The 12589-nt window shown below is 44.7% G+C and overlaps 1 protein-coding gene and 1 pseudogene across 1 annotated transcript; both read right to left on the bottom strand.

The window, feature by feature from the left end:
* Window positions 1-5517: 5517 nt before the first annotated feature.
* Window positions 5518-6479, bottom strand: LOC148700672 (uncharacterized; annotated as a pseudogene).
* A 58-nt stretch (window positions 6480-6537) lies between these two features.
* Window positions 6538-7997, bottom strand: LOC148700671 (uncharacterized). The gene has a single exon (XM_088707904.2). The coding sequence runs from the start codon at window positions 7995-7997 to the stop codon at window positions 6702-6704; it is 1296 nt and encodes a 431-aa protein (XP_088564030.1). The 3' UTR covers window positions 6538-6701.
* Window positions 7998-12589: the final 4592 nt, after the last annotated feature.

Genomic DNA, 12589 nt, shown 5'->3' with positions numbered 1-12589 from the left:
GAGTGTTCTCTTGCTAACTTACCTCCTCTGCCTCACATTTTTTGTGTATATCCGGTGGAAGAGCCTACCTACTATTAAAGAATTAGGGCATGTGAGTCAACGAGAAATGACTAGCTTGAGTACGACTAAAACATTAGGTGTGAATACTTCGCACATGGATGACGTACTGCCTGTCATATCGGTGGGATCTTGATGATCACTGGGTCTCCCAGTTAGGATGTGGCTAACTGTGGAAATCTCCTGATTTGTGAGCTCGGCGGTATAGCACTGGGCCCTCCCAATGACAGCTCTCGATCCATCACGTGTTTGTGTCATAGCATGTTTTAATTGGTTGGACCTTCTGGTGAGTTATAGCCATTTTGGAGGCATATCATTTGCCCCCCACTTCTGCAATCGAGCCAACCTATCCTACGTGGGCTACGAAAGTAGTTTTTCCATAAGGGTCGCATTAATGAAGATCACCAAGGAGGATGCATGGTGCCTTTTCATTAGAAAAATGGAGACTTTTAAAATCCAGCATTTAGGAAGGATGTGGCCTTGTTGTCCTTACCGAAGCGCCGCAATCTTGGTTAAGGCGTCCATGATTTTAATAGGCATCTAGGTTTCGGCGGCGATCCGAATGGGCCGTCGTGGGGCGAACGCCCAAGAGACACGTCTAAGGCTAGGTGAAGCGTCGCCCCAGAAGGGGTCACTCAAACCCTTGATAAATAGGAAAGGCTACAATCATAGCCCATTCACCTCATTCTTTTTCTCTCCAGAACTTAGAGAGGGAGGAGGTGTGAAGTCGCAGGACGTGACTTGTGCGCTTCCATTTAAAGGTTCTCCTTCTTTGTCCCGACCAGAATCTTGTCTTTATTTTTTGGCGAGTTGTTCTTCTTTTTCTCCCTTATTGTTTTCTTCTTCTCATCTTCTTCTGTTTTGTTTAGAGGATACTCATGGACCCATCCGCTGGAGGTATCTGTGGTTTCGGGGGAAGTTCTTCCTGAGGTATCTTTAGGTCCGAATACTGAGATAAGCCTTCTGGGGGAATCCGACCTCGATCGGATCTAGATAGTATTTTCCATTTTCAAGAATTTTTTTCTTGACCACTCCAGTCCTTCGGATCGGGTGACTTCACCCAGGGAGTACTGGATAGCCCTGTCTTAAGAGTTCCTGAAAGCGGAGCTAAGTCTCCTGATTCCGTCGGTTATTACCAATCTGTTGGCCCAATACCAACTTGTCCCCCCACAGTTGTCTCAAATGCTTGGAGGATGATTGTGGGCTTTCTCTGTTTTGTTCGACTTCAAGGTATCACCCTTACGTCAAGGATATTTTGGGCCTTCTTTTAAGTGAAGGTCCATCCTCATAATAAGTAGTGGTGGTACCTCTCTTGTAGGAAGAGTTATTACGTCTTTCCTCCTGGCCCTTCATCCATCCATGGGTGGAAAGATCTGTATTTCTTCGTGTCCTCGACAATTCCTTAGGATTTTCTAACCTTGTGGAGGACACCCAAGAGGCAGGCCTTTAGCCTCTTTTCCTTTTTATCGGATGAAGAACAAAAGTCTGTTGAGCTGTTTCGTCTGATGAGGGCTCTACCTTTGGTTGAGCTACTTCGAGAGTCGACCTTAGTCGATGCCGGCTTGAGTCCACCTCTTTTTTCAGTATATCTCCTCATCTTATTTAGCTTCTTATCTGTTGATCTGAATCTAGGACTAACTTGTTCCTCTCCCATTGTTGCAGCCATGAAGTTTAACGTAGAAAAACTCTTCTGTTCCTCGAGGAAGAGAAAATCCGACGAGAGCAATTCTTCCTCAGGTAAGAGGAGTATACCCTCGGGGCCAGTCATCAGAATTGAGGAAGAGCCCATCGGAGAAGGATCATTGAAGGTGGAGGTGCTTACTGCCCACCTCATTAGTGCACCATCATCTGCTCCGGTGGCTGCTCTAGTTTCACCAATTGCACTAGAGGCTGTCGGTCTTTCTTTGGTCTAATAGAGGGGCCACATTCTTTCGTTGGTGGCATCACCACCAAGCTATCGGCCTAGGTGTCCAAGCCAGCCTTCAACCCTCTGGCTGGGGGTGCACAGGCGTCAAAATCTTCCCTTTAGCTAATTCCTTGGAGCACAAAGTCAGAGACCTTTGTACCAAACTAGTCGGTGAGGGTTTCCAACTAGGTACTGTGCCAGGGCAATCCTCGAGAGAGTGGAAGATGGTCCAGGGGTTCATGCTCTTCGGTGATGGGAAGAGCTACAGCGGTGACCATTGGAGAGCATGATCAACTCGCCTACCACACCATCATTGAGATAATCAAACTAGTTCTTCCATTCGTTTGTTGTTTTTGAATAATCACTCCTTTCTTTATTTATGTAGGGAGTGTATGCCGCCTGTGCACTTATTGAGGTCATTCACTCCTATCAGCAGAGGTTAGAGGTCTCTAACCGCCTCATCCGAGAGGGACAGAGCAACAAGGCCCGTGCCGTGGCGGAACAAGCGGAGGCCAAGAAGAGAAAAGAGGAGGCCGAGGCATAAACTCGCTTCTTCAGCTCCAGGGCTGAGAGTTCCTAGATGGAGTTGGGATAGATGGTCGTTTGGTTGCAGAAGATGCAGCAGGCCATCAGTGAGGAAAGGGCCTAAGCAAGAAAGGAGGCCAACGTAGAGATCGCCGGCTTGAGGGACACGGTTGCTGCATCCAAGCTTCGGGCCTCTCAGGTTGAAGAGAGATTTACTTGGAGAGAGGATAGAGTTGCCTAGTCTGAAGAGAGGGCCAATCTCGCAACTAAAGAGGTCATTCGGGCAAAAGAGGAGGCCTCCCATGCCGAAGAGAAGACCCAGCATGCTTTTGCAGATTTCAAGGCTTCTGAAGAGTTTTGCAATGATATGCTGGAGGCCACTAGACCCTCCTTCAAGAAGGGGTTTACCGTCTGCCAGGAAAGAATTCATAAGGTGGCTCTTAAGCTCGATCTCAGCTTGGTCACTTTCTCAAGTGAGTGCTCGGAGGAGGAGGCCTTTCTTCGAAAATCAAGGAGTGAGGTCGAGGAAGAAGAAGAGGAAGAGGAAGAGGAAATAGAAGGAGAGGATAGGAGAGACGAATGATTGTATTTGCCATTGTTGGTCTCTCTTTTTGTTCTTCTTTTCTTTTTGCGTTAGCTCGGTTGTAAGCCAGTGTTTTGTACCTCTCTTCTTTTTTTTGATAAATGAAATAAAAGTCTGCTCATCCTTTTGCTTACTTGATGGATCGCTTTGACCGATGTGCTTTTCATTTGAAGGGTTGCTCGGTCAGGTACGGGCTGCTTGGTAGTTGCTCTTCATTTCTCAGGATGGTTGTCGAGATTTCCACCTCAGTAATGCGGTGGTTCTTGCTCGGCAGTTGCCTTTCGTTTCTCAAGATGGTTGCCAAGGTTTCACCTTGATGACATGGTGGTTCCTGCTCGGTAGTTTTCGTGGGGCAGGATCTAGTTGTTTTCTTGGAAAGCTACACGCATCGTCATGCTGACCTATGGCTAGGATCCGATGCGCCTTTCCTCGGCAAGGTTTGAACTTTGGTGAGGTGATAATCCTAAATACTGCCAGGGCAGGTAAGGGCTCTTAAGGAATCCCATAATTGAATGTAGCCTAGCTAGGGGTTAGAGACGCATCCTTTAATCAAAGCTTGGGCGCTTTGATTTCTGCAGTGTATCTTCGCTCATAAATGGAATGAGATTTACCTTTTAATACTGTACCGGGGCAAGTACTTTGCCATTTGCCTTCACCCCAGTTTGGAGAGGCTGTAGCTTGGGCTCGTAGGAGTTCCATCAGAGGTTGACCATCAGTCTAGTAAGGATGGAGGCAGAGCCGAAAGTGGTAGCAACCCAAGGTGTGGAGCTGCATTATAAGCTCGTCGAGTTAGCAGTGGGATCGAAAAGCATGTCTTCGTGCACCATGGAGGACAAGGGCAAGGCTACTTCTTCCTTAGAACATGGGTCTTCTACTGTCACGGGACATAAAGAGGTCGAGTCCTTACCGAAGGACTTCAATCGGAAACCATCATGTTGTCCTTCGTGGAAGCTATAGCGAAAAGCAACCGTTGGACTCTTTTTGAATATTGTAGTTTATGGAAAATATGGCCACCATTGGATTGTCCATACTCTTATATGGATAACTTGGTTTTTCGTTCTTGTGTAAAAATGTATCCAATTTGTTTCTAGCCTCCACAATAACTGAAATAATAAATAAAAATTGTTCTTTTTGTTTCATCCTCCTTTGTTTCTATTCCTATTTGTGCTTATAGTGCTTTTGTGTATGGCGATTGCGCCTACTGCTGAATGATTCCCGACCACTTTGGTGTGCCACCCTTGTCAATGAGTATATCAGGCCGGCTAGATGGGAGACCGCTCGCAGGGCTAGCGCTATGATTTTGACAATTTCTCAGGGCTTCTCCCATTTTTGACCTTCCTCATGAGGCTAGCCTTCTGCTAGGGCCATTTTTGACCTAGAGAGGTCGATTGGCACGCCAAGCCTATGGCATTTGAGCCGGCCTTCTTCTTGGGCTGTTTTTGATCTCGAGAGGCTGGTTAGCATGCCAAGCCTTCAGTGCGAGGGTCGGCCTTTTACTTAGGCCGTTTTCGACCTAAAAAAGTCGGTTGGCATGTCGAACCTTCGGTGCAGGGGTCGGCCTTCTGCTCAAGTCATTTTTGATCTAGAGAGGTCGGTTGGCACGCCAAGCCTTTGGCACGGGGGTCGGCCTTCTATTTGGGTCAATTTCGACCTAAAGAGGTCAGTTGATATGCTAAGCCTTCGACGCTGGGGCTAGCCTTCTACTCAAACCGTTTTTGACTTAGAGAGGTCAGTTGGCATACCATCTCGAACTTGTCCCAATACTAGTTGGAAATTGGTGAAGACCTTCAAGCATGGAACCCAAAGCTCTTAGGCGAGCTTTAATCCGGTCAAAAGAACCTCATACTCTGCCTCGTTATTCAAGGCCTTGAACCTGAAGCATAGCACACATTCAGCTACGGCCCCTTTCAGGCTGGTTAAGATCAACTTGCCCCACTTTTGTTGATGTTGGAGGATCCATCCACATAAAGTGTCCACGAATCCCCCAACTCATGGGGCATCATGCATGCTGGGTTCTCCAGGAGCTCGGTGATGGGGACATCAGAGCCTTTCATCCAGATGATCCTGAGCCCCCGGATTGAATCAGACCCGTTTATTTGCATATTTATTTTATTTTATTTCTGGGTTTATTTGCATTTAGGGATTTATTTGTGGTTTATTTTATTTCTGGGTTCATTTGCATTTTAGGGCTTATTTGTGTTATTTGTGGGCTTATTAGGAGTTATTTTTGTGTAAGGGGGGTTTCATACAAATTGTGTATTTGGGCCCTATATATAGGGAACTATTTTCATGATTAGGGTTTAATGAAGTATTAAAATTTTCTCCCCACCTATTCTCCTCCTCTCTTCTTCTCCTCTTCCTCTTCTCCTCCTCCTCCTCTTTGTCTTCTCCCTCTTCTTCTGCTTCCATTTTAAATTTGGTCCGGCATCAACTTGGTATCAGAGCCTCGGCTTTGCCCCTGTGCAGGGGCGGCCCAATGCATTTGGGGGCCTAGGGCGAACTCACTAAATGAGGCCTTTTTTAAAATAATAATAATAATAATAATAAATTTTTAATAAGTATAAAATACTTTAAAAATTTATTTAAAAATAATCCGTCTAGCTTTTTGAGATGCAAAATTACTAATCAAACTTTTGTACTCAAGATTCATTAAAATATTATTTTCAATCGATAATATAGCTAATCCATTTAATCTTTCTTGTGACATAGTTGACCGCAAATAAGTTTTTATCAACTTTAATTTTGAAAAACTTCTTTCAGCAGAAGCAACTGTTACAGGTATTGTTAACAATATCCTATAAGCAATGAATGCATTTGGAAAAGAATCTGTTTTTTTAATAAAACTTAAAGTATCAATAGGGGTACTAGTTTCTATTTGTAAAACTTCTTTTAAAACATTTAACTCCGAAAACAGATCAAGACCATCAATATCAGAATATTCACCGTGCTTTAAAAAGTTTTCAAGATTAAGACAACACTTTTTCAAATTCTCTTCATTCAAAGATTTTAACTTTCTAAAATTAAACAAAAAACCAAAAACATCTTCATATATGGTGAATTGTTCAAACCTATTTTGAATTGAAGAAATAGCTTGATCTACTATATATAAAAAGTAATCAATTCTAAAAGATTCTTCAGCTGATCTTGTTGTTTCATCATTACTATTTTCATCAAATTGTTTTTTCTACGGATCACACGTTTTTCACGAAATATAGGTTCTATTTCCATTTCATTTGCAATTTCTTTAGATGAATTCAAAGCATTCATGAATCCATTTTCCCTATAACTTTTCAAATAAGAAAGAAGATTTTTTAATTGTTCTATAGCAACATCAATATGCATGTCTTCAGATTGTAAGTTCTTACTAACTGAATTAACAGCAAACAGTATATCATACCATATATTCATGCCTAACAAGAATTCAAAATTTTCAATCTCATATGTAGCTAAACATATAGCCTCACTCTTTATTTTAGGATCTTCACTAGTTTCCGCTAATTGAATTAAGGCATCTCTTATTTTAGGAGCTTGATGTTTAATTGCTTTGACACTTTCAATACGACTTTCCCAACGTGTCTGTGACAAAGGTTTAAGAGTTAATGTAGATACATTATCTTGTAAAATTTTCCATCATTTTGTAGAAGAAGAAAATAAGGTATAAATTCGTTGTATTACTCCAAAAAAAGATATAGCCTTAGGACATGAGTTAGCAGTATCACATAATACTAAATTTAAGTTATGACATCCACATGGTGTATAAAACGCTCTAGGATTTATATCTAATAATTTTCTTTGTACACCTTGATGTTTTCCTTTCATATTAGATCCGTTGTCATATCCTTGTCCTCTTATATCATTAACCTCAAGTTTATATTTTTCTATTATATTTATAAGTGCACCAAAAAGGCCTTTTCCAGAGGTATCATCTACTTCTAAAAATTCTAAAAAATATTCTTCTATTTTTACTGGACTTGTTGAAATATCCACACATCTTAAAACTAGAGTCATTTGTTCTTGATGGCTTGCATCAGGAGTGCAATCAAGTATTACAGAAAAGTATTTTACTTCTTTAATCTTTTTAATTATTATAGTTTTAACTTCAAATGCTAACATTTGAATCAATTCATTTTGAATCTTATGACCTAAATAATGATTGTGAATTTCACCATGTTGAATGCGTCGAACATGTTCTTGCATTACTGGATCAAATTCTGCAATCATTTCAATAAGACTTAAAAAATTTCCATTATTATTTTGATAGATCTTTTCATTCTTTCCCCGAAATGCTAAATTATTTTTTGCGAGATTTTTTACGACAGCAAGAATTCTCAATAATACTTTTTTCCAATGATCTTTCTCTTGGTTTATTTGTTCTTGGAGACTTTTGTCGATTGTCTTATTTTTCAACAATCTTACTTCTAAATTAATCCACTTATTCATGCTAGTAATATGTTCACTAGTTATTTCATGATTTTTGAGTATAACACCTAGATTTTTCCAATTCCTAGTTCCTTCATTGACTAAGTGACTCGTGTTAGGTGTTGAATCAAATAATTTACAACAAAAGCAATATATCCTATCCAAATCCTTTGAATACACTAACCATCTTCTATCATGTTTTTCACCATTAGGTAATTTACGAATATAATGTAGCGTAGAGAAGTGTCTATTATTTTCATCCCTAGGAAAATGAAGATCATAATCTCTAATTGGACCTCTTTCCACTAATAGATCTCTCAACTTTGTATCGATTTGTTTCCATTGACCAGGATCGTATATATTTGTAGAAATAGAACTAGTTTCATTAAGCTCTACACTATCCTTATTTATTCTATCTCCTTCTAATTTCTCATTGTGTTCTTCACCATGAATATGGTTGTCAATTTCATTTTGTTTCATTCTTTCCATGTCATCTTCTAGTTCCATTTCAGGTGCTTGTTCTATTGCTAATTTCTGAGTTAAACTTGATGTGGTGTTTTGCTTGTTTGTGACAACAAATCTATCTAAAGCTCCTTTTTGAGATTGAACGAGTTTTTCGATTTTTCTTTTCTTTTTAAGTTTTTCATATCCACATTCATATTTTCTATTAGACATTTGAATCTAAAAATTATATTATCAAACAAAGCAATTAAGATAATCACTATAAACAAATCAAAATACAAAAGAGTCGAAAATGATAAAATTTGATAATGTCAAGAAAAACGAACTCAAGCTCCGACAAGCGGTATCGGAGACCGACGGGTGGAGTTGAAGAAGAGACCGAAGACGCAACCGTCGAGATTCGAGAACGCCCAAGATGCAAACTATTCAAAAACGGTAAGATGAAACCAACAATCAAAATTAGAAGAGAAAAATTGTAACAAAATTATAAGAATTGTAACAAAATTAGATGAATTAGAAGCAGGAGATTATAAATTAAAAAAGTATGTTTCTTTAGAAACAAAAAATAGTGAAGAAAATTTTATTGGAATAAAAAGGGGATCAAACTATCCTAGTATAACAGGCTAACAGCACCTGGAGCCCATTCAATCAGAAATTCTCCCTTCACTGCTCCAGAAGATTGTTTTCGTTAGTTATAATTCTATGTAACTATGTAAGTTGTGGAGGCCATACATGAGATGATAAGTCAATAGTTGCAACTTGCAAAGCATAAGAATGTTCATGCTGTTTTCCATCAAATTCTCCTACTAACTATTAACAGCTTCTACAGTTCTACTAACAAATAACCTATTTGCTCGAGGTGCCAAGGCTGCAAGGCATATCGGATCATAAGAAGGATCCCATGAGCTCTCCAAGCAGACCAATTTTATAAAGAGAAAATGATTAAAATTACATGATAGATTACATGATAGATGAATCCAATGGACTTTCGGACTTTCCCATCCTTTGCCTAAAAAACAGAAAGAAATAACATATGGTTTACTGGTTTAGGCATTTCATCAAACATCTTTAAGCCAGAGAGAGACTTACAAGTTACAACTCAATTGCAGTGCAGGCTGCAGCAGCGAGCGCCGAGCGGGTTGACGACCTGATCTGCTGATCACCTGACGTGAAGAAATCAAAAAGATGGGGTCGCAGTGTCGCACCGTCGTCTGTCGCAATCTCACAGACGTGAGTCAGGGGACGGCCGGACGGGAGCCCGGAGGGAGGCGAGGAGGTCGCCGGTCGCGGGATGCCAGGGAGGCGGGGACGACGGGGAGGCAGAGCCGCAGAGGAGACGACCTCGCCGGCTCGCTGGTGCGGCGAAGACTTGCAGGCAGCCAGGCAGCCGGGAGGGAGGCGAGGAGGTCGCGGCCTCGCGGGATGCCGGGGAGGCGGGGCGGGGAGGCGGAGGAGATGACCTCGCCGGCGAGGCAGCGAAGAGGATTTTAAAGTTTAAAGGCTTGGGCCGATGTTGCAGAGGATTGAGGAATGAGGAGGAGTGGAGCTGTGGAGGAGGATGATGAGGATTTTAAAGAAAAAAAATGATGAGCGATGGCCGATGGGATTGGGACGGGAGTCACCGTTCACGGAATGGCGTCGCGGCGAGACACCCTCACTCCCTCAGTAGCTCAGGCCTCAGGCGTCTTGTCGTCGAGGTAGCCGTTGCCTCCTGCCGTCCTGCGGCCCTGTACTGTACACTATAGGCTGTACTCTGTAGCAGTGTAGCTAGGAGTGGCCGAGACTGCCGAGTGGGACTGTGGTTGTGGGAGCTGGAGCCTGGGACGCTAGGATTAGGAGTCGTGGTCTGCGGCATGACGGCATCTGCCGGTCTGGCGGGGGCCTCCCTTCAAGCCGGGGCCTTGGGCGACCGCCTAGGTCGCCTAAGGCTTGGGCCGCCCCTGCCCCTGTGCCAAAGCCCCAGATCCTACACAGCGCCTTTCTTCTTTGCTGCCACTTGAATAGTCACCCCCACGCCCGCTGCACAGCTTCACCCCACCGCCTCCGCCTCCGTCTTTCTCCTTTGACTTCCCACTGCCCACTACCACACGCTTCCATCATCAAGCCTTCCTAAAAAAAAAAAAAAAAAAACAAACCTTTGCAGGTTCCCTGTTCCCGTGACCACCCGTCACCGCGATCGCGGCCACCGCTTCCATCCCTCACCGACGACAACACCAGCGCCGCCGCTTCGATTCGCTGCCGGAGGTCGCCGTGACCCCACGGAAGCCCGCCGTCCTGATATCAACCGCGCGGCAACCGTCCTGACGGAGGAAGCTCTCGGCCGCGACCCCTGTGGCCACCGTCCGTGGCCAGATCCAGAAGTGGGACATCGCTCTCCTTCTCCGTCGCCGCCCTAACGCCTCCCTCCGCCGCTGCAACCCGGGCCGCCCGCGTCTGCCGCCAACCGCCTGCATCGGGTCCATAGAGGGGACCGCCGCCGACCTTCGCCGCAGGCCACGAAGCCGTGGCCGTGATCTCGCCGCCGCCGCAGGTCGTGGAGCCGCCGTCGTGATCCCTGCCCCGGCCCGCAGCCGCCGCCGCAAAGATCGACGCCCTCCCGAATCCATCGGGAAGTTGAAGAAAGGATTAACGGGTAAGTCACAAAATCCGTTAACCCGAATCCGGTAACTCGGGTCCCCAAAAACAGCTCCGCACGTGACCGCACGTGCGTGCAAAAAAAAAAAAGAAAAAAAAAAGAGAAAAGGAAAAAGAAGAAAAAAAAAAGAAAAAGAAGAAAAAAAAAAGGCGGATCACGTGACCTGCACGTGTTCCCCCCCCCCAAAAAAAAAAAAAAACCTACCTCTGTTCGTCTTCTCCGGCCGCTCGCCGCGCCGCCGCCCTTGAGCGCCGCTTCACCCGTGCCGCCACCGAGCTCCGCCGCGCGCCGCCCACCCTTCGCCGCTTCCGCTCCACCGGCCGAAGCCACCATCCCCTTCTTTCTTCGGTGTCCGCCTCCACCGCGCCGCCCAACCCCTCCTCCGTCGTCCGAGCCCGCGCCGCTCCGCCACGCCGGCGCCCATTGTCGCCGAGCCGCACCTCCTGCGCCGACCGCGTCCGCACGCCGTTGCCCAACCACGACGCCACCGATCGAGGCGCCTTCTTTCCGTGGCCGCGCCGCCGAGCCCAAGCCACCTCCCGCCGCCGCCGAAGCTCGCACGCCGCGCCACCACCGCCTCTGCCGCGCCACCACTGCCTCCGCCGTTGCGCCCGTGCCCTCTTCCTTCCGCCGCGCTCCACCAACTACATCTTCTCCCTTCCGCCGCCGCGCTCCAACCCATCCCCACTCCCTCACTCAATTTGAGGGCCCAACAGGCCCATTTCTTACACAGGCCCCATCACCCTCCCCTCAACAGGGCCATACCACCCCACCCTCCTTTCTTTATTACACGGGCCCAACTGCAGCTACAGGCCCGCAGATCTTTCAGGCTCACACTGTACAACTACTACAAACCCACAGCAGCATCCTCTTAGTGTCCATTTCAACTCAACAGCTCGGATTCAGCAATCAGCCCCTACTGAGTGTCGGCACTGTGTCATCATCTCCACTGCTTGGGAAGCCACGAGCAAACGATTTTGGTCGACTACTTCACGACAGGTGATAGGTTTCTACTTTTTCTGGCTTGTTCATTTAATTATGTTCTGGTTCTCTTGCATGATAGCCATATTTTGAAAACTTATATTGCTGTCAAAATTCAGAACATTAAACCTTTCACTTTCGAACCCATCCTATTACCCATTAAATCTTGATATTAAATTAGCACACCCTAGCAACAGGACGTTTCTCAACATTATTCGCTCAAATTACTTTAGGATCAGAACAACTGAACTACTTGATTGCAATCTAATTTCTTAAATTGAATAATCTTAATCCTTAATTCTGAATAACCGAAGTAAAAATCAGCAACATTTAAATTTTAAGTTATTTTTGTGAAGACTTGCTGATTTCTGAGATCATAATAGATTGCATTAGTAGGTTGTCCTGCATCAAATTTGGTCTTACATCATAGTTATTAGGGTTTCATTAGTGACACTGCATTTCATATCATCACCTAGTGTCATCATTGCATGCCAACCTGTAGTGATATGGAGTACTATCTCAGTCAACCTAAAACCCCTGTAGCTACCATGAATTCCGACATTTTGAGGTCTATCAAGGAACAGATTGTTGCCATGCGGGCTGGACACAAGGAATTCAAACAAGAGATCCGTGAGCTCGTGCAAAATTCTAGGACCCCTAAATCGCCAGCCCCTGTTACAGCCCAACCTAAAATCGGTTTGGTCGCACCACCTGTAGTCCTTCCCCACTCTCCTAGGTACCAAACCCAATACTCTAGGTGTCAACTTTTCGGCCACATAGTGCCCCAATGTTCCACTAAGATCTACCCGATTACTGAACCAGAAGTTAGGAACCAAGAGGCCGAATATGTCGAAGAAGTCTATGAACCAAATATAGAAGACTACGAAGAAGACTTTGAAGACGAACCTACAGAATTGGACTTTGTCCAAAATGATTTCCAAAGGGAGACTATTGATCTAAGTACAACCAAGCCACTTCACATCACTACTGTGGAAGAGGTAGTGACAGATATTGAGAGCCA

This window comes from Phoenix dactylifera, chromosome 11, assembly GCF_051530095.1.
Source record: "Phoenix dactylifera cultivar Ajwa chromosome 11, Ajwa_hap1_PhDact_Kaust_v1.1, whole genome shotgun sequence".
Classification (NCBI taxonomy): Eukaryota; Viridiplantae; Streptophyta; class Magnoliopsida; order Arecales; family Arecaceae; genus Phoenix; species Phoenix dactylifera.
This window is presented reverse-complemented; position numbering and strand designations above follow the sequence as displayed.